Here is an 18,988-nt window from a genome sequence, read left to right as displayed (position 1 = left end):
CTCCCGCTCCCGGCGGGCGAAGGATGAGCCAAACCGGAGGCAGCACGCGCGGTCCCGCGGCGCATGCGCAGCGTGCGGGTGGCGTGGTGGCGCGTGCGCTGAGTCGCGGGGGCGGGTCGGGTGTTGGGCCCCTGATACAGGGAAGTAAATAACTAGCGCTTAAAGAACTAACACTTTGGGAGTTAACCCTTAACCCACTAACTTAGAGTTTTGTGTAACTTACTGTATGAGAAGTAGGAGTTCACTGACGACTTCACAGGCTCCGCAAAGATAAAAATCCCCTAGCTGCATCCTGGGGTGAACTAGATAACAGAACCCTGAGCACAGGGCAAGAGATACGCCAGTTCTAACCAGCTCACCAGCCTGCGTCCCTGGGTGTAGCATCTCCACACTGCTCTTTGCTTTGCTGCACTTACAAAGGTTTGAGTATTCCCTTGTCAACGTAAACACGTTTGCTGTTAGTGAAGCTGTCTACATGAAATTGCTAGAGACGGCTTATGATCAATTTGCAGAACTTTGCAATTTCCAAATGAGGAATACTCTTTGTTGCTAGAAGTGCATCACACACAAGTCATATGTGCCATATGTTGCAGTTCTATTTTCAGCATGTCTCTAGTAAGATGCAACACACATTCTGCTGGTGGTCCACATGGCTGGTGACAGTACCTGAAACCAACTGATATTTGCCAAGTGATAGCTAATTAATTGCCAGTAATGAGTTTTCAGAACTATTATAAGTCCATAGGGGGTGGGAAGTCTTTTTTGTTTGTTTTTCCAAAGTGTTTTGCAGAGTCCAATCCTATTGCAAGCTTCAGAGTTGATTTCAAACCTCCCTTTCATGAGTCAAACAATTGTGTCAAGCCTTAAAGCTTCAGAAGTATGTTTGGCTGCTACTGAGAGCCGTCTTGTGTGTTGTGTACTTGGAATTAACACAGCTTATGTCCACTCAGAGTGAGATTTTGATGTAGCAGGTGTGATTTGAATATGTGTCAGTTTCTGTCATTTTTTCACAAAACATATTTAGGCTTTGCAGAAGTTTCTAGTACGTCAATTCTAGTTTTCTGCAAAGTATGTGTAAAAAATAAATACTTTCCGATTGATAACTGATGCAGTGTGTAACTAAGCATTTTATGTCTGTTCCGTATGTCTGGGAATAGGGTCTAATTTAGAAATCATGCCCAGCTTATAAACATTTAGATTTTTTTTAAGAAAAGAAAAAAGAGTTGTATGTGTATGTATTTATCAGTCAAGTCCTCCTGAGGTTGGTAACTTTCTACCTCAGGGAACAGTCATAAGAATGAGTATTCTGGAATTTGAATAATAAGCAAAAGCATGCATATGCTGCCTATGAATTTTAGCTGTGAAATTGGCTTGACCAAGAAATTGTGTTAAAAGTAGCTAATCAACAGCAGATTATAAAATAAGGATTACTATACTAGACAATGACAAATAGGTAATTTCTGAGTTAATGTGATCAGTTAATAAAGAAAAAAAACCTAAAATACCGACAGAAAATAGAAAGCTTAATTAAGAGACTTGAGATAGATAGAATGAGAGAAATAAGCAATAAAAGGCAGTTTAAATCAGTGGGGATAAACATGATGTTCATTTGAAAATCCAGATTACCTTGTATTAAGTCTTATCTTTATGACCTAGCTACTAATTAAGGATAAGTTTTCCATAGTGAGTAAGATTTGATAATAATTGTGGTTTAACTTTATATTGTATTTGTTCTGATCAGTTTTTTTGTTTATAATTCATTTGGCCTGCTTTTGAGCTACTTTTTTCCATAATTGGTAAGCAAACCCAACAAACTGAGTTTCAGAATATCGTAGAGTTCTCACTGAAAGCCAGTCTTTTACTAAGATATGTACTACCTCTGTTCCATAACTGAAGCAAAGTGATTAATACAGTTTATATCATAATTTAGGGTTTATGCTCCTCCCCTACTGAGTATTCTTTGAGATTACATCAGTGAGACCTGGGATTTCTTTCCAAGGCATTGAGAATCTCTCTTTCCTATCAAAATAATATTCTTTTAAAAGTTTGCCCTTTTTTATTGGGTCATCCTTGTATTTTTCCCTTCTTTGCGATGGTCAAGCCAGATGATCTATCTCCTGATTACACAAACTGACCATAGCACAAATTGTTCTGTGCCTGGCGATCTTCTTTAGCCAAATTAGCTCAGCACAGCTCAAACAGTAGTTCTAACCATCTGTTCAGAAAACCCAAACATATAGGTGTCCTTGCCACATCCTAGTACAAGGAGTAAAAAAATAGTAATATATGTTGATTAGACAGTTCATTAAATCAGTTGGAAAGTCATACAGTAGGAAGTTCCCCAAATTGCCAAACAGTTTCAATACATAGTTTAATATATAAAACTCCAAAACCTAAGAAGTACATGGTTTTGAACAAATAGAAAACCCCAAACCATCCACATAGCATTTCATGTTTTATCATCTGTTTAGCACTGGGGACTCTGTGACGGGTGTTGTTCTGTTTGTTAATATACAGCATGTAGGCACCCTGAGAAGGTCTTGCTATAGCTGTGGCTTCTCTTCCCTTTTTTTTGTCTCACCAATGGATTTATCTCACTGTCAAGTCCTGTAAATTGCCATATGATTTGATATCTGGACAGGAGTCTTATTTATTCTGTCTTTACATGTGTGAATCATTAATTGACTGGTGGGTTTCTAGTTAGTAACTATGTAAGAGCAGAATTAGTATTTAAATAGCAATGCAAATAGTATTAAAAATACCTGAAAAGCAAAACAATACCATGCCTATCATATGGATATATACTAGTTTTGCTAATATCCTGGTTGTGTAAAGGAAAGGAAAGAACTCAAGCAATTAAAACATTTGTATTCTTTATATATTATAAATACACGTTTTAGAATTTAAAAAATATATAAGAATATATTTCTGTTCTTATAATCTCTTACCTGACAGTAAAGCAGGGTCTTTCTGTCTGCTTCTTATTGTTACTGGTTTGGTTTTTTAGCCTCACCACGCTTACTTAGGTCACACTGGCAAAAGAAGTTTCAATGAATGCTACTTATCATCATTAAAGATTTTTCCTGATCTTGTCTCCAAAGATGAGATGCATATTGTGCCTTAGTTAAGCTTACAGTGTTATGGTTCTATACATGCAAGTGAATCATAAAGCACAGAAGTGTTCACAGTGTACAAGCTAATTTCATCAGATCAATTAAAGATATGTTGGAAGTTTGTTGTTTCAGTTTGTTATGTTCCCTTATTGTCTGTTTGTTTTGGTAAAGACAGCTAATTGGTTAAAACCAAAACAAGACAGAGGTTTTGCACCAGTGATATGTATCCAGCTTCTCCTTCATTTCATAGCTGTGATTTAACTTGCTGAGTACTGCTATTCTTGGTGTTACTTTTGGGCTGTCACTGCTGTCTGTGGTGTCATACCTCTTGCTTCTTTGTCCAATTTCTAGTTATTAAATCTAGTCAAATAAGCACCATAATTGGCTTTCATTGACTCTATAAAGCTTTGCATCATATCAGCCTTAGAGAGAGAGAGAGATTAGTGATTGGTGATGTAATATTCCAGGATGTACAACTAGTTAAAGGCTAAACCTTCTCAGATTTGTTTTAATTTATGTAAATATGTTACTGGATTTTGTTAATGTAGCCCTTGAGACTAAGTTGGCAAATAATTTATTTTCTTAATGAGCATTGTTGAACCAATGAGGGCACAAATAATCTTATTATACTGTCCAGACCTCATGTTACATTTGACAAGATTTTAGAGAAGTCATGTGTAATACTTTCCTGTGGGGCGAGTCTGCTTATGTTACAGTTGTACAAGGTCAGACCTTAATTTATCTAGCAACTGCGTATTTAATTTTAGAAGTATCACAGGACACATCAGCTCGCAGGGCACCATTCCTGGCTGTTCAAAATGCAGGCCCCAGAGTAACAGTGGCAAGATAATGGGTTGAAAAGGTGAGAATATATGGTATGCCTGCCAATTAGACTAACAGAGAAATAGTTTAAAACTATAATATTTAGTAGACTGGGTCCAAATTTAGACTGCTATTATTTTATTGCTATGAATAACCTCTTTGCATGCCTAGGGGCCTTCTATTTATAGACAGTAAAGCTAGGATTGTCTAGTTTATTTTAAGGATAAGAAATTAGAATAACATTAACACTCACATAACTTTAACTTTATACCTATGTGTTTCAAAGTGAGGAACACTTGACACACTTCTTTCTAAGGAAAGATGCAACTTCCGTGATTAGCAAGTAGTTGAGTTTTTTAAAATAAAAAAACCAGTAGCTTTATTTAAGAGAGAAAAACTTTTTAATGGAAAAGAGAAAGAAGTAACATCTAGTTTTTCAGGCATAAATGGAAAATAAAAAACCAGAAAAATATTGGACTACTCAAAATGTTGGTTAAGGAAAATATTCTTGGTAATATAAAAAGTAAAACTTGTTTACAGTAAGCATTGGCAATTGTGTCTAGTGATCTAGTGCCTGGGTCTGGTAACTGCAAAACTTCACAGGTGAATGGGAGAGAATTTTGCTGCTGAGCTGTTGAGCATTTTCATTGCCACATCAGGTAGTGTGGTAAGGATGTCTCTGCTGCTGCTGAGTGTTCCAGCCATGCCGGTATGTTCCACTGTGGTCTGACTGGAACATCCGTGCTTCTGTCGGCCCTTGTCACCTCAGCACAGTGTATTACCAGCAGTGATATAGCAAATCAGGCTCTCGAAGCATGTGTAGACCCCTGGCAATGTGTCCAGCACTTGGGCTGTGGTGAGTTGGTCGCCCTATACTTACTCGGCCATGTTGCAGTCACTTACTACCTTACTAACTTTCTCATTTTATAGTATATTACTAACTTTTGTGGGATGAGATAGTTTGAAAACAGTACACAAAACAATTCTGAAACAATGCTTATCTGAGACCTTTGTGGTTAAGTCTGTGTTAAAGCAGAGCTTCATGGTGCCTGTGGCATAACCAATCTGGGGAATGCAACAATGCAGGAGGTGATAGCTGACCAAAGGGGTATGCAAGTTATGTGAAAATAAAACAAGTTTCTATAGTGACCTGTAAACTGATTTTTTTCCAGTAACCTTTAGGAGAGAAAGGATAGGTAGAAAGGCAATACATATTTCTGAATATAAAAGGATTTTCTTATGAAATTGCTATACTGCAAAGTGTTCTGTGCTCTTAACTCTTCTTGGAATCAGTGATGTTAGAGGGTGTTGATCACCCCACAGGACTAAACCTTACGTGAACATCTTCATAAAGATAATGTAATATATCGAAATAGCCTTCTTTCAGAGAGTTTGCAGTGTGAGGGTCTACCCTAGGGCCTATGTGAGTCTTCAGGAGTCTTTTTTGGTTCAGGCTCCAGGGTAAGTATAATACGATGGGCTGCAATATAGTAATTTTCAGTCTCAATTCTAAGGACAGCAACTTCATTAAGGCTTGCAGGGCACGAAGGTCCATCCATGCAGATCTGATAGGTTAAGCATGATTTATAAAAAACATGCTTCAAAAACTTCAGGCTTGGCCTAAAGTCTTCAAAAGGAAGGTTTTTGAAACTTAGGAAAAGGTGGGAAGAAAGGGACTGTAGCTTCTGATTGCCTTTAAGCTGCTGTGGAGGAAACAAGAGATTATGAATGTTACACATTTTTCCTTAATAGATTATTTTGTGTAAATGAACTGTTTGGTCTCATTAGGAGCACCTCTCATCTGCCAGTGAAGAGTTAATATATTCTAAAATATACTTTCCTTTTAGCTAATAGCAGGAACATACTGTAGATATTTTTATTGAGATACACTTCTAAAACTGCCAGTCCAAGAGAGATTTTGTCTCTGCTGTTTAGAAGATTCGTCAGTCTTCAGAACAGTGTATATTTGTGGGTTAAATGATGGAAGGTTTAAGGTGCCATCAAAATTAGAAAAATGTTTATGAAAATGGGAAGATAAATGCACCTTGACTCAGAATTTCCCTACTTGTCAACCAAGTACCAACAAGAGAGGAGGAAGAGAAGCTCAGTTTCACAGCCTTACTGCTGATAAGGAAAATCTTACATTCTGGTTAATAAGAAACTTGTGGCAGCTTTTAGATAAACATATGGTCAGCTGCTTTGTTTTGTTTAGCTTTTTGAAGTTTCTATGGTTTGTATTATACCTTGGAAGTCTGATGTGGGATGCTTTCCTTTCTGCATAAGACAAACTATATTTAAACCCCCCCACTTCTTATTAATTTGGGGTTTTTTGCTACAACAAACTTGATAGGCTTTCATAAGCTTGTTTTGATCATAAGAGTTTCAGAACATCATTATCATTGTTTTTTAGAATTATGGGGAAGTTTTTATTGTCCATCATGTCCAACAGGATGTCAGTCACTCAATATTCTCAGTCATTTCTGAAATCCTTTTTTGCATGAGAAGTTCAACCTAAACCACAGTATGCCAAAACATGACTTCCCAAACTTCTGAGCTTTAATATGATGCACAGCAGATTTAATATTAGGTAGTATGTGAAAGATTTTGGTACATGTGTCTGCATTGTGCTGACCAGTTCATCAGTGTAGCTTGTGTATGAAATCTGATTTTGTAGTGTTATGCTGAAGCCTTGATTAGAGACTCAAAAGGAAGAGAGAGAACCCTTAAGAAAAGCAGTTTGTTTTGAACAGTATAAAGGTCTGTTCTACGCCAAAAAAGAAAATGTATCAGTTATTTTTTTAAATTTTAATTATTTGTGGAAGATTTTTGGTAGTCAAAGGTTGCAGTCAAGACCAAAGTTGTGTATTTTTTCCTTTGATGAAAATGAGACTGAAGTGGGGATTTTTTCCACTTTCTTTTCCTTGTCCTTCCTTGCAGATAAACACCTGGGCCATGGTTCCAGTACATACTGAAAGAGGTGGGAATCTGCATTATGTGGGAAACTGAATCCAAGAGACCTTGAGCTTCTGAGTCAATCTGACTGTAAGCCCTTACTAATTTAATTTTGATTTGCAAGTTTTATTTTTTTAATAAGTAGTAAAGTATTTGTGAATGTGATTATAATGTAGGCTATGGTACTTTGATTGATTTATTATTTACTGGAATGATGCAGAAATTAGTCCAAAAAGAAATCTGGTTAACACTTTCCTTTGAAGATAATTTTCAGCAAATGGCCTCCAAATGATTTCTACAATGTTCCTTGTCTATTTCCAAATTTACTAGGAGACCCCACAATTATTGTTCTGTGAGAAACATAAAAGAGGTGCTTAGTATTATATAATTGTTTAGTATTTCTGCAATACTTTGACAATGACAAAGTGTTCTGTGTGGTAGATACAGTAACTTACTGCATAAACTGTGGGAACACTAGTTTAATTGTCAGAAAAAAATTCAGCATCTGGTATCCACAGTCATGAAAGCCACACGTGTTAGGCTACTGAGATTGAATCAAACAGAGAAATTCTGGCAAAATCCAAAGCTCACCTGGAAAAAGGTAGGTAGGTACAGTTATACATATATTAACTTAAGTTTTTATTACTTATATAACTTTTGTGATAGATAAATACCACATTTCACTCTTCAAGAACCTGCAGGAAGATGGTTTAAAAAGCAACATTCCTGACTTTCCAGTTACAGTTATAATTTACTGGCAAGGCATTGCATTGATGGGATGTCTCTAGCAAAAAGCCTAGAGAAGCTAAGCCACAGTTAAAGCTGGTGATATGAGCAGTCTGAATTTAAGCTGGTGACTATTATTAAAAGGTTTGACATATTCTGTTGTTGATGCACTGATCCTAACTACTCTTACCCCTTGAGAGCTATAACTGGCACAGCTTGACCGTCACCTGGGCTTGTGCACCGAGCTCCTGTGGGTGGCCATTAAACCTGGTGACTGCAGAAGCAGCAGAGACTCAAAGTCTTTAGTCTGCTTTGATAGACCATGCCTTAGCAGTGCAAAACCAAGATTTGCAAGGAGGTTTCGTGGTTTTTTTGTTTGGTGGGGTTTGTTTGGTTTGGTTTGCTTTTAATATATTAATGCTGACTAAAAGTGATAATGACACAGGACCGTTGTAGTGTTTTGTTGTACAACTACCTATCCACAAAGTACAAAATCTTATACATTATTATATTAACATAAAATAGGATTTGCATTTGGTATCGTCTCACATCCCTTATTTAACCCACCCACCCATGCTGGGTTCAGCTCCAGGAGTGGAGGGGTGGATACAGGTTACAGCTGGAAACTTTTTTTGTAGAGTCTTTGTAATTCAGAACTGAATGTTGTGTCACCATCTAAACCGTAGTGACATGCCGTGGGATTTGCCTTGCTGAAATCCTGTGTCCAAATGGTGCTAGTTGGTGGATCCGTCCTATATCTGCTCCCAGTGCCCTAGTGGGTGAAGAAAGTGGGGAAAAAAATGCTCTTTCCCCATGCAAGAGTCAACTTAGTTCATAGCTTCCCTGAAATAATTTGATGCTTGTTTAAATACTGTGTAAGTATGTTGTGTGATCACCCTTAGAACTGATCATGTATTCCCTTCTAAACTTCAAACCCTCTCTGTAAATAATTCTCAAACAATTTGAGTGGTTTTTGTTTCTATAATTATTTGGATGTATATGTGTGTGTTTGTGTTTACATTCATAAAATCATTATGAATGCCTGTGTTTGATTAGGAATCATTCATGAGGTGATAACTGTTCATTGTTCATGTTTGTGTGGAAATCATATATTCACTGACTTGATGACCACAGCTTTCTAATGCAGCAATGTCTCTTTTTATGGTTCACAAGTTGTCCAGTATTTGTCTGTAGATGACAAACATAGTGTGTGAACAATAAAAAGAACTTTTCCTAAACGGTATGTGTAGTACTAAATGTTTCCAGAATTGTTTTCTGTTACCATTCAACAGCAATATTATAATTTTTAAATAGGAATAAACTCACAGAAATATTATTGAATTAGGCAAAATTGATGGAAACACCTGATTTTAATTATAAAAAATACCTTAAGTGGGACATGATCCTTCACAGTATATTTTTGTGTGTATTTCAAAATAGGTTATCGTTATAGTTCCCCATAAAAAATGATGGATGAAAGGGAAGATTTGGTTGAAGATCTGCTCACTGAGTATGCCATACAGCTTAGCATTCAAGAATCAAATGGAGCCAAAGCACCAACATCTTCCAGCTATAATGACAGGTACTCTCAATTCAATAGGTGTTAGAGATTATGCCTTATTTTAACAGCGTTTAACATTGATGTTTAGTGCCTAATGCTTAAAGCAGTTCTTAATTTGGCTATTATGCCTCTTTCTCAGTGAAGCACATTACATTCTCATTCACTGTCTAAGGTTTCTGAATCTGAAGGGCTCATTTCTCTAGTGTGGGGTAAATACAGTGTTTTAGTCCACGTCAGAAGTCTTTACTAAATTAGGAGATTTATCAGGTCAACCTGCAGCAGAAATTGCACCTTGCTTGATAACTTTGCATACTCTGAATGTGCAGAGTACAGGGATAACTTAGGAGGTCAAAAGGCTCATCAAGATTGTAGCTGATGTATTCAAAGAAAAGTTGGCTCAGATGAGAACCTAATGGAAAATATTGAATGAATAATATAATGTATCTACTTTTTGTTTATATTTACTATTTTCTGCTCTTTTTTGGGTAGTTTTTTACCACCTAGTGAGGAAAATAGGAAAATTGTAACAGCCATAAAGCAAGGTAAAAACCCCAAAATAAAACAGTCCCTTTGCAAAACTGGGCTTCCCTTATATTATTTTTCCAACTGCATCTTACGTATCTACTGCATTTTTTAAGGTCAAGTATTTGGGCTCCAAGAACTTGTGAAACAGAAGTATGCTTTGGATGAAGCTGATGAAAGAGGGTGGTTTCCACTGCATGAGGCTGTAGCTCAACCAATTCAGCAAATACTTGAAATAATTTTAGATGGTGAGTAAAGTAAAAATATCCCACAAGATAAGGGGACCAGCAAAGAAACATGGAACAATAAACAGCCATCTGTGACAGCAGGCTAGAACTGCTTACTGAAAAAAGTAGGATCCAATCCTCCATGGAGCATCTTGCTTATCTTTTGTAAATATTTAGGCAAATTTCCTTTTTGGAAAAGTTGTGTCAATTTACACTTGCAAAGAACTTGGACGATTTTTAACGTTTTATTCAGAAACCTACAGACAGAGCAAAAATTACTGTTGAGTATTCAGTGTGTTTGACAGTGTTAGTTAGGTTACGTTAAACATAATTGCAAGTAATTTTCATAAAGACGTAGCATTTAAGGATTTCTAATATATGTGCATCTGTTAACAGCCTTGTGCTTTAATTTTATCTTTTCTCACTTTCTTATCTCTAGCATCTTATAAAACAATGTGGGAATACAAAACATCCGATGGAGAAACACCATTAACTTTAGCAGCAAAAGCTGGCTTTGTGGAAAATGTACGAACGTTACTGGAAAAGGGTGTTTGGCCCAATACCACAAATGATAAAGGAGAAACTCCACTTCTTATTGGTAATTGCCTGCTCTCCCTGGGTTTAAGCAAAGTGAATGGCAGTGCTTCATCTCCACTGAGTGCTCACCTGAGTGCTCCTGTTGGTTGTGTGGTTTAGATGCTGATCATCTTTTTAGATGAAACTAAGTGCCAAGCACATGGTGAAATGTACCCAGCATTCTGTTCAGCTCAGCTCTCATTTTGCTTTAGGTCATCACTGAGCTGCTGTTAAAGATGCTTCTTGTGCTTTAGGTGATTCTTGAGCTGCTCCTAAAAAACCATGGGACCTATTGTTTTGTTCAAGGTACCTTCTTGGTATCTTCAGGTGCTGCAAGACCTTTAGTAACCTGGTCCTTTTTTACCATCTTAAGGTAAAACTATGGTACAAGAATAAGCTGTTGCTTTAGCTTGAATGTACCTTTTCCAGAGATCTGGAGATCATTGGACATTTTTAGTTTTATCAGATTATTTCTTCAGGAGTAGGCAGGTATTTTCAATTTCAAAATCTCCCATCTCATTTGGTTCCCCTCTGGCATTGAAAGTAAACTTCAACGGTGTTTTTCAGTAATACCCCAATCTAAAGAAAGATAATTCCTTTGGAAGATTTTATGCTATTGGTAGACTTAAATGAGCTTTTCTATACATGAGTTATTCAGCTATATCAGCTTTTAGTTTCTGCGAAATGTGAAAACATCTCCATTCTTCTGAAGGGAAACAATCTGTGAAGTTAATACAAGAAAATACCATATAAGAAAAAGCAATATATAATAAAATCATCAGTATTAAAATATTCAGTTCTCTGAATTTTTGTTAACTTTCATCAGATGCAATTACTGTATTAACATTTTAAGGCCTTGAGGCATTTCTAGAGGGTTCCTCTGCAATGTCTTGATTTGTGCTGTTTCAGCTCTTTTCAATAACTAAGTCTGTGAAACTTTTAAGCCATTTTCAGGCTTTGCTTTTAATGAATCCTGCAAAGAGTAACTAGAGCTTATGAAAAGGGTATTTACCCCTTATAATGACAATTTGTTTTCCTAAATATTTCTCTATACAAACTCCTGAAAATGAGGTTTGTCAGCTATGTATTGTGTATGTATTGTGATGCTTTTTATGTTTTTGTGTCACTTGACACTGAAAATGTGGATGTAGGTGCTGCTGTGCATCATACATTTCCATCTTAGTCTCAGTGAAGTAGAGGATCAAGTGCCTGACACTTAATAGGTGATGCTCATGATTTAGTTGCTCTGGAGCAAAGAGCTCTTCAGTACAAAGGTAAATGCTGAAGAAGTATCTAGCTAGTGGGATGATTTCTGCTTCCAAGTACAGTTGGTAATACTCTGCTTCAAAGCAATTTTGGATAATTATGAAGACTGTTGCATCTTAAAAACCTTCTTACTTGTATAATGGGACATTCACAAAAGTTAAATTTGCTAATCCTATAACACTGATATCTCTCATCTGCCCCTTCTGTCAGTGGAGGGATCTGCTATTCCAAAGGGCTGTTCAGAAGTAAAATTAGACTCTTGCTCAGGATCACTATTTTAGATGTAAATAATTTGCAGGCATAGTTACCCATGAAAATTTCTAGCCTGGAACCTCAAAAGGGCAGAACATGGCCTTTAAGTGTGACAGATGTCAACTGCACTTTGGCTAACAGCAGCCACTGAGTACATGCCTGGATTAGTGTTACCAGGTGACAAAGTCACAAGTGGAATTTTCTGGGGACACTGTAATGTTTGCAGCAACTTTAGAAGTAAGGACCATTATTCAAATACTATGCTTTTATTGTTGCTTTTCATTGTGATACACCTGCTTCTGCTTTCTCAGAATCAAAGCAGTGCTGCTTTTGTGATCTGTGCTCTAGACTGACATATTTTCCAACTTGTGTTGGTTTACCTTGTTTTCCTGAGCAGCTGATGTTACTATTTATTTACCACTACACTGGATTCCCAGATTTCTAGGACTGCAAATATTTTTAATTTCCTCATGTCAGTACACAAGGAAAAGCTTTTCTAAACTTACTAGATGCCTCTAAATTTCAAGATAACATACCTGAAAATGTAATCATATTATTCTCTTCCTTTTTAAAATATCTTCAAGCTGTAAAAAGGGGCTCTTTTGAAATGGCATCCATTCTGATTAAACATAACTGTAGTATCAACCAGCCGTGCGTAAAACGTTGGTCAGCAATGCATGAAGCTGCAAAAAAGGGACGCAAAGACCTTGTTGCTCTTCTTCTGAAGAATGGTGGAAATGTGAACCTTAAGGATGGATATGGAGTAACACCATTAGGTGTTGCTGCTGAGTATGGCCACTGTGAAGTGCTGGAGCATCTTATTCATAAAGGTATATACTGGGGTAAAAGGGAAGAACACCTCTGCCCTGGCATACATCTTGCCTGCTTGCTGAGTTGGTTTAGGGTAATCATGTAAAAGGAAAGAAAAAATAGTGATGAATTAGAAGATTTGGTTTCTCATAAGACAAGGAAGCATATATGGGTGTTCCTGATAGATTGGAGTGATGTTTACATGTTTCCATTATGCATGTGAGAGGAGCGACAGAATTTATACCAAGCCATTTCAGTCAAGGAGGGACTTACTGCTAGACATGCCTTTCTTGCCCTTCTTTATTTCTCTTTTCTCCCCTCTCCTCCCTCCCTCCTTCCCTTTCTCCCATGGACAGAATTATATTGGTATTAATTAGTGAAATTAAGTATTTTCATAATATACCAGAATTTTAAAAATCCTCAGTTATAACATGGTAAAAGCAGACCTTGCACAGTTGAGCATGTGAACTTGTATCTGTACAACTCTTGTTTTGCCTTTGAGTTTTAAATTTTCCACAAGAAGTATCTACTGTTTTAGTAGAGTTTTAACTTATATACATTTGAAAATTAAGGGGAAAGTTTTTAGGGTGATCTGCAAATCACTTTGCATATAATTTATAAACTGTATATCTTCCTCCAAGGTGGAGATGTCCAGGCCGTAGCAGATGATGGTTCGTCGATACTGTTTGATGCAGCAGGAGGAGGTAATCCAGACTGCATCGCCCTTCTCTTGGAATATGGAGGAAGTGGCAACGTGCCTAACAGGGCAGGACTGCTTCCCATACACAAAGCTGCTTTTGAGGGGCATTACCTGTGAGTATGAGCTCAGACTTCACATTTTCATTAAGACACAGTGTGGTACAATGTCACATTGAAGAAGTCTGTGGTAAACTTGCAAATGTATAGATCATCTCTATTTCAGAAGTGCCTATGTTACATTAGTTTGAATTAACTTCTAAGTATTTTTTAGCATAAACAAAGCAAAATGCAAAACATACTCCTTAGTGAAAACCACTGAAACAACTTAAACACAAGGTCCTATTTAACAGTGCTCAAAACTGATGTTTTGTGTTTGATCTTGTTGTGTAAAGTGTCTGGCTGGTAATTTAGCATATAGTTGTATGAGGGTCATTTTCTTCATGCAGGGAAGCACTGCCTAATTAGTCTTATTCACTCTTTTTTTTAGGGCCCTGAAGTATCTCATTCCGATCACATCCCAAACTGCAATCCAGAAAAGTGGGTTAAGCCCTGTTCACTCAGCAGCAGAGGGCCAGAATTCACAGTGTCTAGAGCTCCTCATTGAAAATGGCTTTGATGTCAATACTCTCTTGGCTGAACACATGTCAGATAGTTACGATGACGAAAGGAAAACTGCACTTTATTTTGCTGTCTCTAACAATGACATTCTTTGTACTGAGATATTGCTCAAAGCAGGGGCAAATCCGAACAAGGATCCTTTAAACTGCCTCCTTGTGGCAGTGAGAGCTGGCAACCATGAAATTGTAAGGCTGCTCCTATCCTATGGAGCAAACGTCAATTGCTACTTCATGTTGGTTAATGACACACATTTCCCCAGCGCCATTCAGTACGCTTTGAATGACGAGGTGATGCTGAGGCTGTTGCTCAATCATGGATATAATGTGGAGATGTGTTTTGACTGTATGCATCAAGATATCTATGGAAATTCTTTTGTGTGGTCAACACCAGAGGAAGACATTCTCCCTGGGTGGACTTCTTCTGTAATAAAGGACAATCCAGTAAATACATAACCTTCCTTCCTTCTCTTCACTGTTTTCTTTTCATTAGCCAGATTATCGTGCAGAATTAAGATTAACACACTGGCAAAGTCCTTTTTTAGAATACCCTAAAAATAAAGCAGCCATTTTTCATTTTCTACTCTGAGATGGCGAAAATTATGTACATAAAGTTGTTTTAGTTTGGGGTTCATATATTAGAGATTTAGGAAGGAAGTTTTAAGAAGTCATAAAGCAGGATTCTGGAATTTCTGTTCCTATCCTAACTGACGGAATAGATGTGTGTCCAAAGAGATATCGCTGACAAACAAAATAGTGCTGCAAATTATAGCAATAGTATAACAATTATTGGCCTTCGGGCCTGTCCAGACAAATTAAGGGATGACAAAAGTTAAACATGGAAGAAAATGGTTTTTAAAGTAACCTACCTAGGCATCAATTTATGAGTGTTAAAGGTAGTTGCTAATTCTTTGTTTAAATGATCTTGAGTAATTGCTTTAAAATGTGTTCGTCCTCTGCACAGATTTTGAAATTATGACTTGATGTTTTTTCCCTTTCAGTTCTGTGACTTTATTGCTGTTCCTTGGTTGAAACATTTAGCAGGAAAAGTGGTTCGTGTTTTCATAGATTACATGGACTATGTTCCTTTATGCACAAAAATTAAGCTTATCTTAGAGACACAAAAAGAATGGACAGAAATACGTCAGATATTAGGTAAATATCTAACTTCCAGTTAATGTTATGATTTATTATATGATAATTTAATTGCTTGTGTCAGGTAAGATCCAAAGTGTTTCAGCAGTGCAAATGCATACTAGCTAAGAACCAAGCTGTGCTTGTCATTCAGTCCTCAGGTTGAGACAGATCTTTATGTATTGCCACTCATCAAAAATGAGTCAGTTGGACTAGAATGTGACAAACATGCACCTGGTGAGAATTAATCTCATAAGGAATGTCATTGTGGTATGGGAAGCCCTTTTAGTTAAGCACCCTCTGAGGCACGTCTCAAACGCCTTGTTAACCCCTGTGACTCCAGTCATTGCACAGCATTGGCACACAACTTTTTTCATTGAGCAATATTGCTCACATTTCCCTCCTTCTTTTTGTTCCCTTGATCTCTGAAGTCTATTAAGCATTCAAGGATTATCGTAAGAGCATGTTTTAGATCCCATTATGTTCAAGGCAGTAGGCAGCGACAATGAGTGTGCCATCACAATCTGTGTACCATCATTTCCTAACTCCAATTCACATGATAGACATCTAGAGTTGCCATTGATAATACCTGAATAATATTTCTTTTGTATGTTTTACTTCTGAAGTTCTGCACTTTAGCCTGGACCTTTCACCACCGGTGGCACCAGAGATAGGTTTCACCCACCTTAACTTAAAAAAAAGCTGTTGGGGAGTGTATTAAATGTTCTATTTGCACTAATTATTTTTGTTTTACTTTTGATTTTTAAAATTTTAACTAGAGTTTGAATTAACATACTATGTTAAAAAAACAGGTTTAAAACTGGTACCTTATGTTTAATTTTGCTTCATTATTTTACATGGGCATGCAGAGGAACTCCTTTTTTTTTTGTGTCACAGGAACATCCAAATAATTTGGTAGTCTTTACTACTGATATTTCAAGTATGTTGAAAGTTTCTGTTATGTTCAGGAAAGCTAAATTAAACTGAGCTCTTTGATTGACATCCATTCTGATAAAAAGTATTTGTTCAGAAGACTCAGCAGGCCCAAGATGGCAGAGTCTGGTCCTTGTGCCTTATTCATACAGCAGAAATGGAAGGTGCTGTAGCTGACCTCAGCATGCAATTTTTATAAGGTGCACAGAGATCATTATCTGATTACCATTGATTATGCTAAATAAAGTCCTAATTTAGGTGTTCGGATGTCTGCTTTGGATACAGAGTACAGTGTGCCTGTTTCCAAAAGTGAGACAATAATGTTACACAGATATCTGACAGAAGGAGTTTAATTGATATCAGCATTGTGTATCGTCACAATTCTGAAGTGAAAAGAATGGTATTTTATTCAGAAATGGCAAAATAATGCCCCAAGGTAATAGATTTTGACATTTATTTTAGTAGAGCATGTTTTGAGGCTGTGAACTGGCTTATGATCATTGTTAATGACACTGATTTTTCCACTATTTATCTCTCACTGTTATTTTTCAGATAATCCTCGCCCATTGAAACATCTGTGTCGTCTGAAAATACGTAAACTCTTGGGGTTAAGGAGACTCCAGAACCTCTCGTCTCTGAAGAAGTTTCCACTTCCACCAGTTCTCAAGAATTATATCCTATATAAAGAGTATGATCTGTATGGAGAAGGGATACGTTTAGAATAGTTTTTAAAAATAACTGTGTACAGTCTGTAATTTGACTAATTTCCTCACTATTTCTTACTAGCTAAAGAGCTGCTTAGTGTTTCCTGTGCATTCACAACATTCTGATATTTGTTGTTAATAGCTCTTTTATGGGAACAAACATTTCTTCAAAATTAGTATGTTAAAGCTTGTATTTTAACACAACATTGTGCTATCCAAATATAGGCTAAAATCAGAATAATGACACTATAATAATTATGTAGAAAAGTGCACTCGAAATGGAAATTCAGATGAATAAAGGATAAAATAAGAATTTTCATGGCGGACTTCCTAAAGAAGATGATAAATACAATTGCTGCTCTTGGTTTGTGGCATTAGTTTATCTGTAAAAGACAATAAATGTGTAATTTAGCTTGGCAAAGAAAATTAAACCACTAGATGCACATCTCTGTCAGGTAATTGGCCTGAAATGTAGCACATTGAAGATCATGGCCCTATTATAAAATTCTCAAAACACTTAAAAGATTCTTTTTAGCTATTTTTGCAAAGTGTTTGCTACCAGGTTTGACTGCTATGGATGCCTGTACTGCACGTTTCAAGGGTTGGCAAAATGTGCAGGACTTTAAGTAGGCTATTTTGAAGAAAGAGTAGATTTTGATGGACAAACAAACCAGGAAATCAAGCAGCATATCCCCTTGGTTGAGAAACATGGCAAGATCATAAATTGAATTATGGTTCTTGTAGACATTTGGCAGATCACTTCTCGCCCAGACTGAGCAACATCCTCAGTCATGCCGTGATGCACTTGGCGGTATTCTTCTGCACATCTAGAGAAAAGCGCATCTGATTAAATATTCTTTAAATTATTCTGTTAAAAGTGAATTGTACTTACACCTTTTGCTGTTCCATCCTTTCATCTTGCGGGGAAAAAGAAAAAAAATAATAATCCAAACCCCCTAAACTAAGAAAATATTTCAGTTGGTGGATGTCAGAACTACGTAGTACATAGTCAAGAGTTTAGCTAAACATGATATAAGAGATATGCTGCTTATCACACAAATACACACACAAACTAAAAGTCAGCTGAAGCATCCTTTGCCCTGCTCCCTACACTGGCTCTCCCTGTTCTTCTGAATTTCTCCTTATTTGCTGGATGTCATTGTCATATATAACTTACTAACACCTCAATCAGGAATGTAGATTCCACTGTGACGGCAGCTGTATCAGTCTTTTGTACGTCTGTCCTTCCTCACAACAGATTTACAGGAGCAAATGGAAGGAGTGAGAATTACTGGTCTGGGACACGTAAAGCGTTGAACAGAAGGCTTAACTGCTGCTTCTGCTCTTGCTAGGGCTACTATTTATGCGGCTTTCCAAGACATGGCCTCTGTTTTCTTGCCAGAAATTTTGACCACGATGAAAAAGAAGAATTGATTCATTTGTGCAAAGTTTCTAGGTATCTGGCATCTGGGCTGGGTCCCTGACAGGAGGATGTCCTAGGTGACTGGTGACTCCAGGCATCAACTCAACACGGTTGCCCACAGTCAAGGCTCCACTGATCAAAACACCCTGGACATACCAGGCTAAATGCATGTATGCTGCATAACCTATGAACTGATATTTCTGTGTGGGAATTCCTGAACAGAAATGTGAGCTTAATAATAAAAAGACTTAAATAGTGGTAATTTTAATGAATACAGTGAGCACAACACAAGAATCTGAGTGGTCACATATCTGATACAGCATGCTGCAACCACCAAAGGAAACATGATCAAACAGGGCTTTAGACAGGAGATTTTAAACCCTTTCTGTGGCTAGAGCCAAATTCCATTAGTAATTTTAGTTCATGGGCCCAGGTTTATATTTAGGACTTTATACACGCCTCAGGCAATAGTTACATTGCCTGTGGCATCAAAGCATGCAGCTCTAGGACAGACCATTGCCACACGTGTTTAAAATACTGTAGACTAGTCCTTAAAATATCATTAGGTAAACTAAAAAGGCATCATATTATTGTGTTTATCTTTTAAACAATACATCTGGGCTCTTTTTGTTGTTTGGTAACCTGTTACAGAAG

At 37.0% G+C, this 18,988-nt stretch overlaps 1 protein-coding gene across 1 annotated transcript; it reads left to right on the top strand.

The window, feature by feature from the left end:
• Positions 1–9,079: 9,079 nt before the first annotated feature.
• On the top strand, positions 9,080–16,932 carry ASB15 (ankyrin repeat and SOCS box containing 15; the record flags this gene model as incomplete). Its single annotated transcript, XM_080363947.1, has 9 exons — positions 9,080–9,195; positions 9,664–9,716; positions 9,813–9,944; positions 10,363–10,521; positions 12,602–12,847; positions 13,469–13,640; positions 14,014–14,584; positions 15,142–15,295; positions 16,760–16,932. The coding sequence occupies 9 exons, from the start codon at positions 9,080–9,082 to the stop codon at positions 16,930–16,932; spliced, it is 1,776 nt and encodes a 591-aa protein (XP_080220073.1).
• Positions 16,933–18,988: the final 2,056 nt, after the last annotated feature.

Source organism: Nesoenas mayeri (genome assembly GCF_963082525.1).
Source record: "Nesoenas mayeri genome assembly, chromosome: 1".
NCBI lineage: Eukaryota > Metazoa > Chordata > Aves > Columbiformes > Columbidae > Nesoenas > Nesoenas mayeri.
Note: the sequence above shows the minus strand (reverse complement) of the source record. Positions and strands in the feature narration are given on the sequence as shown.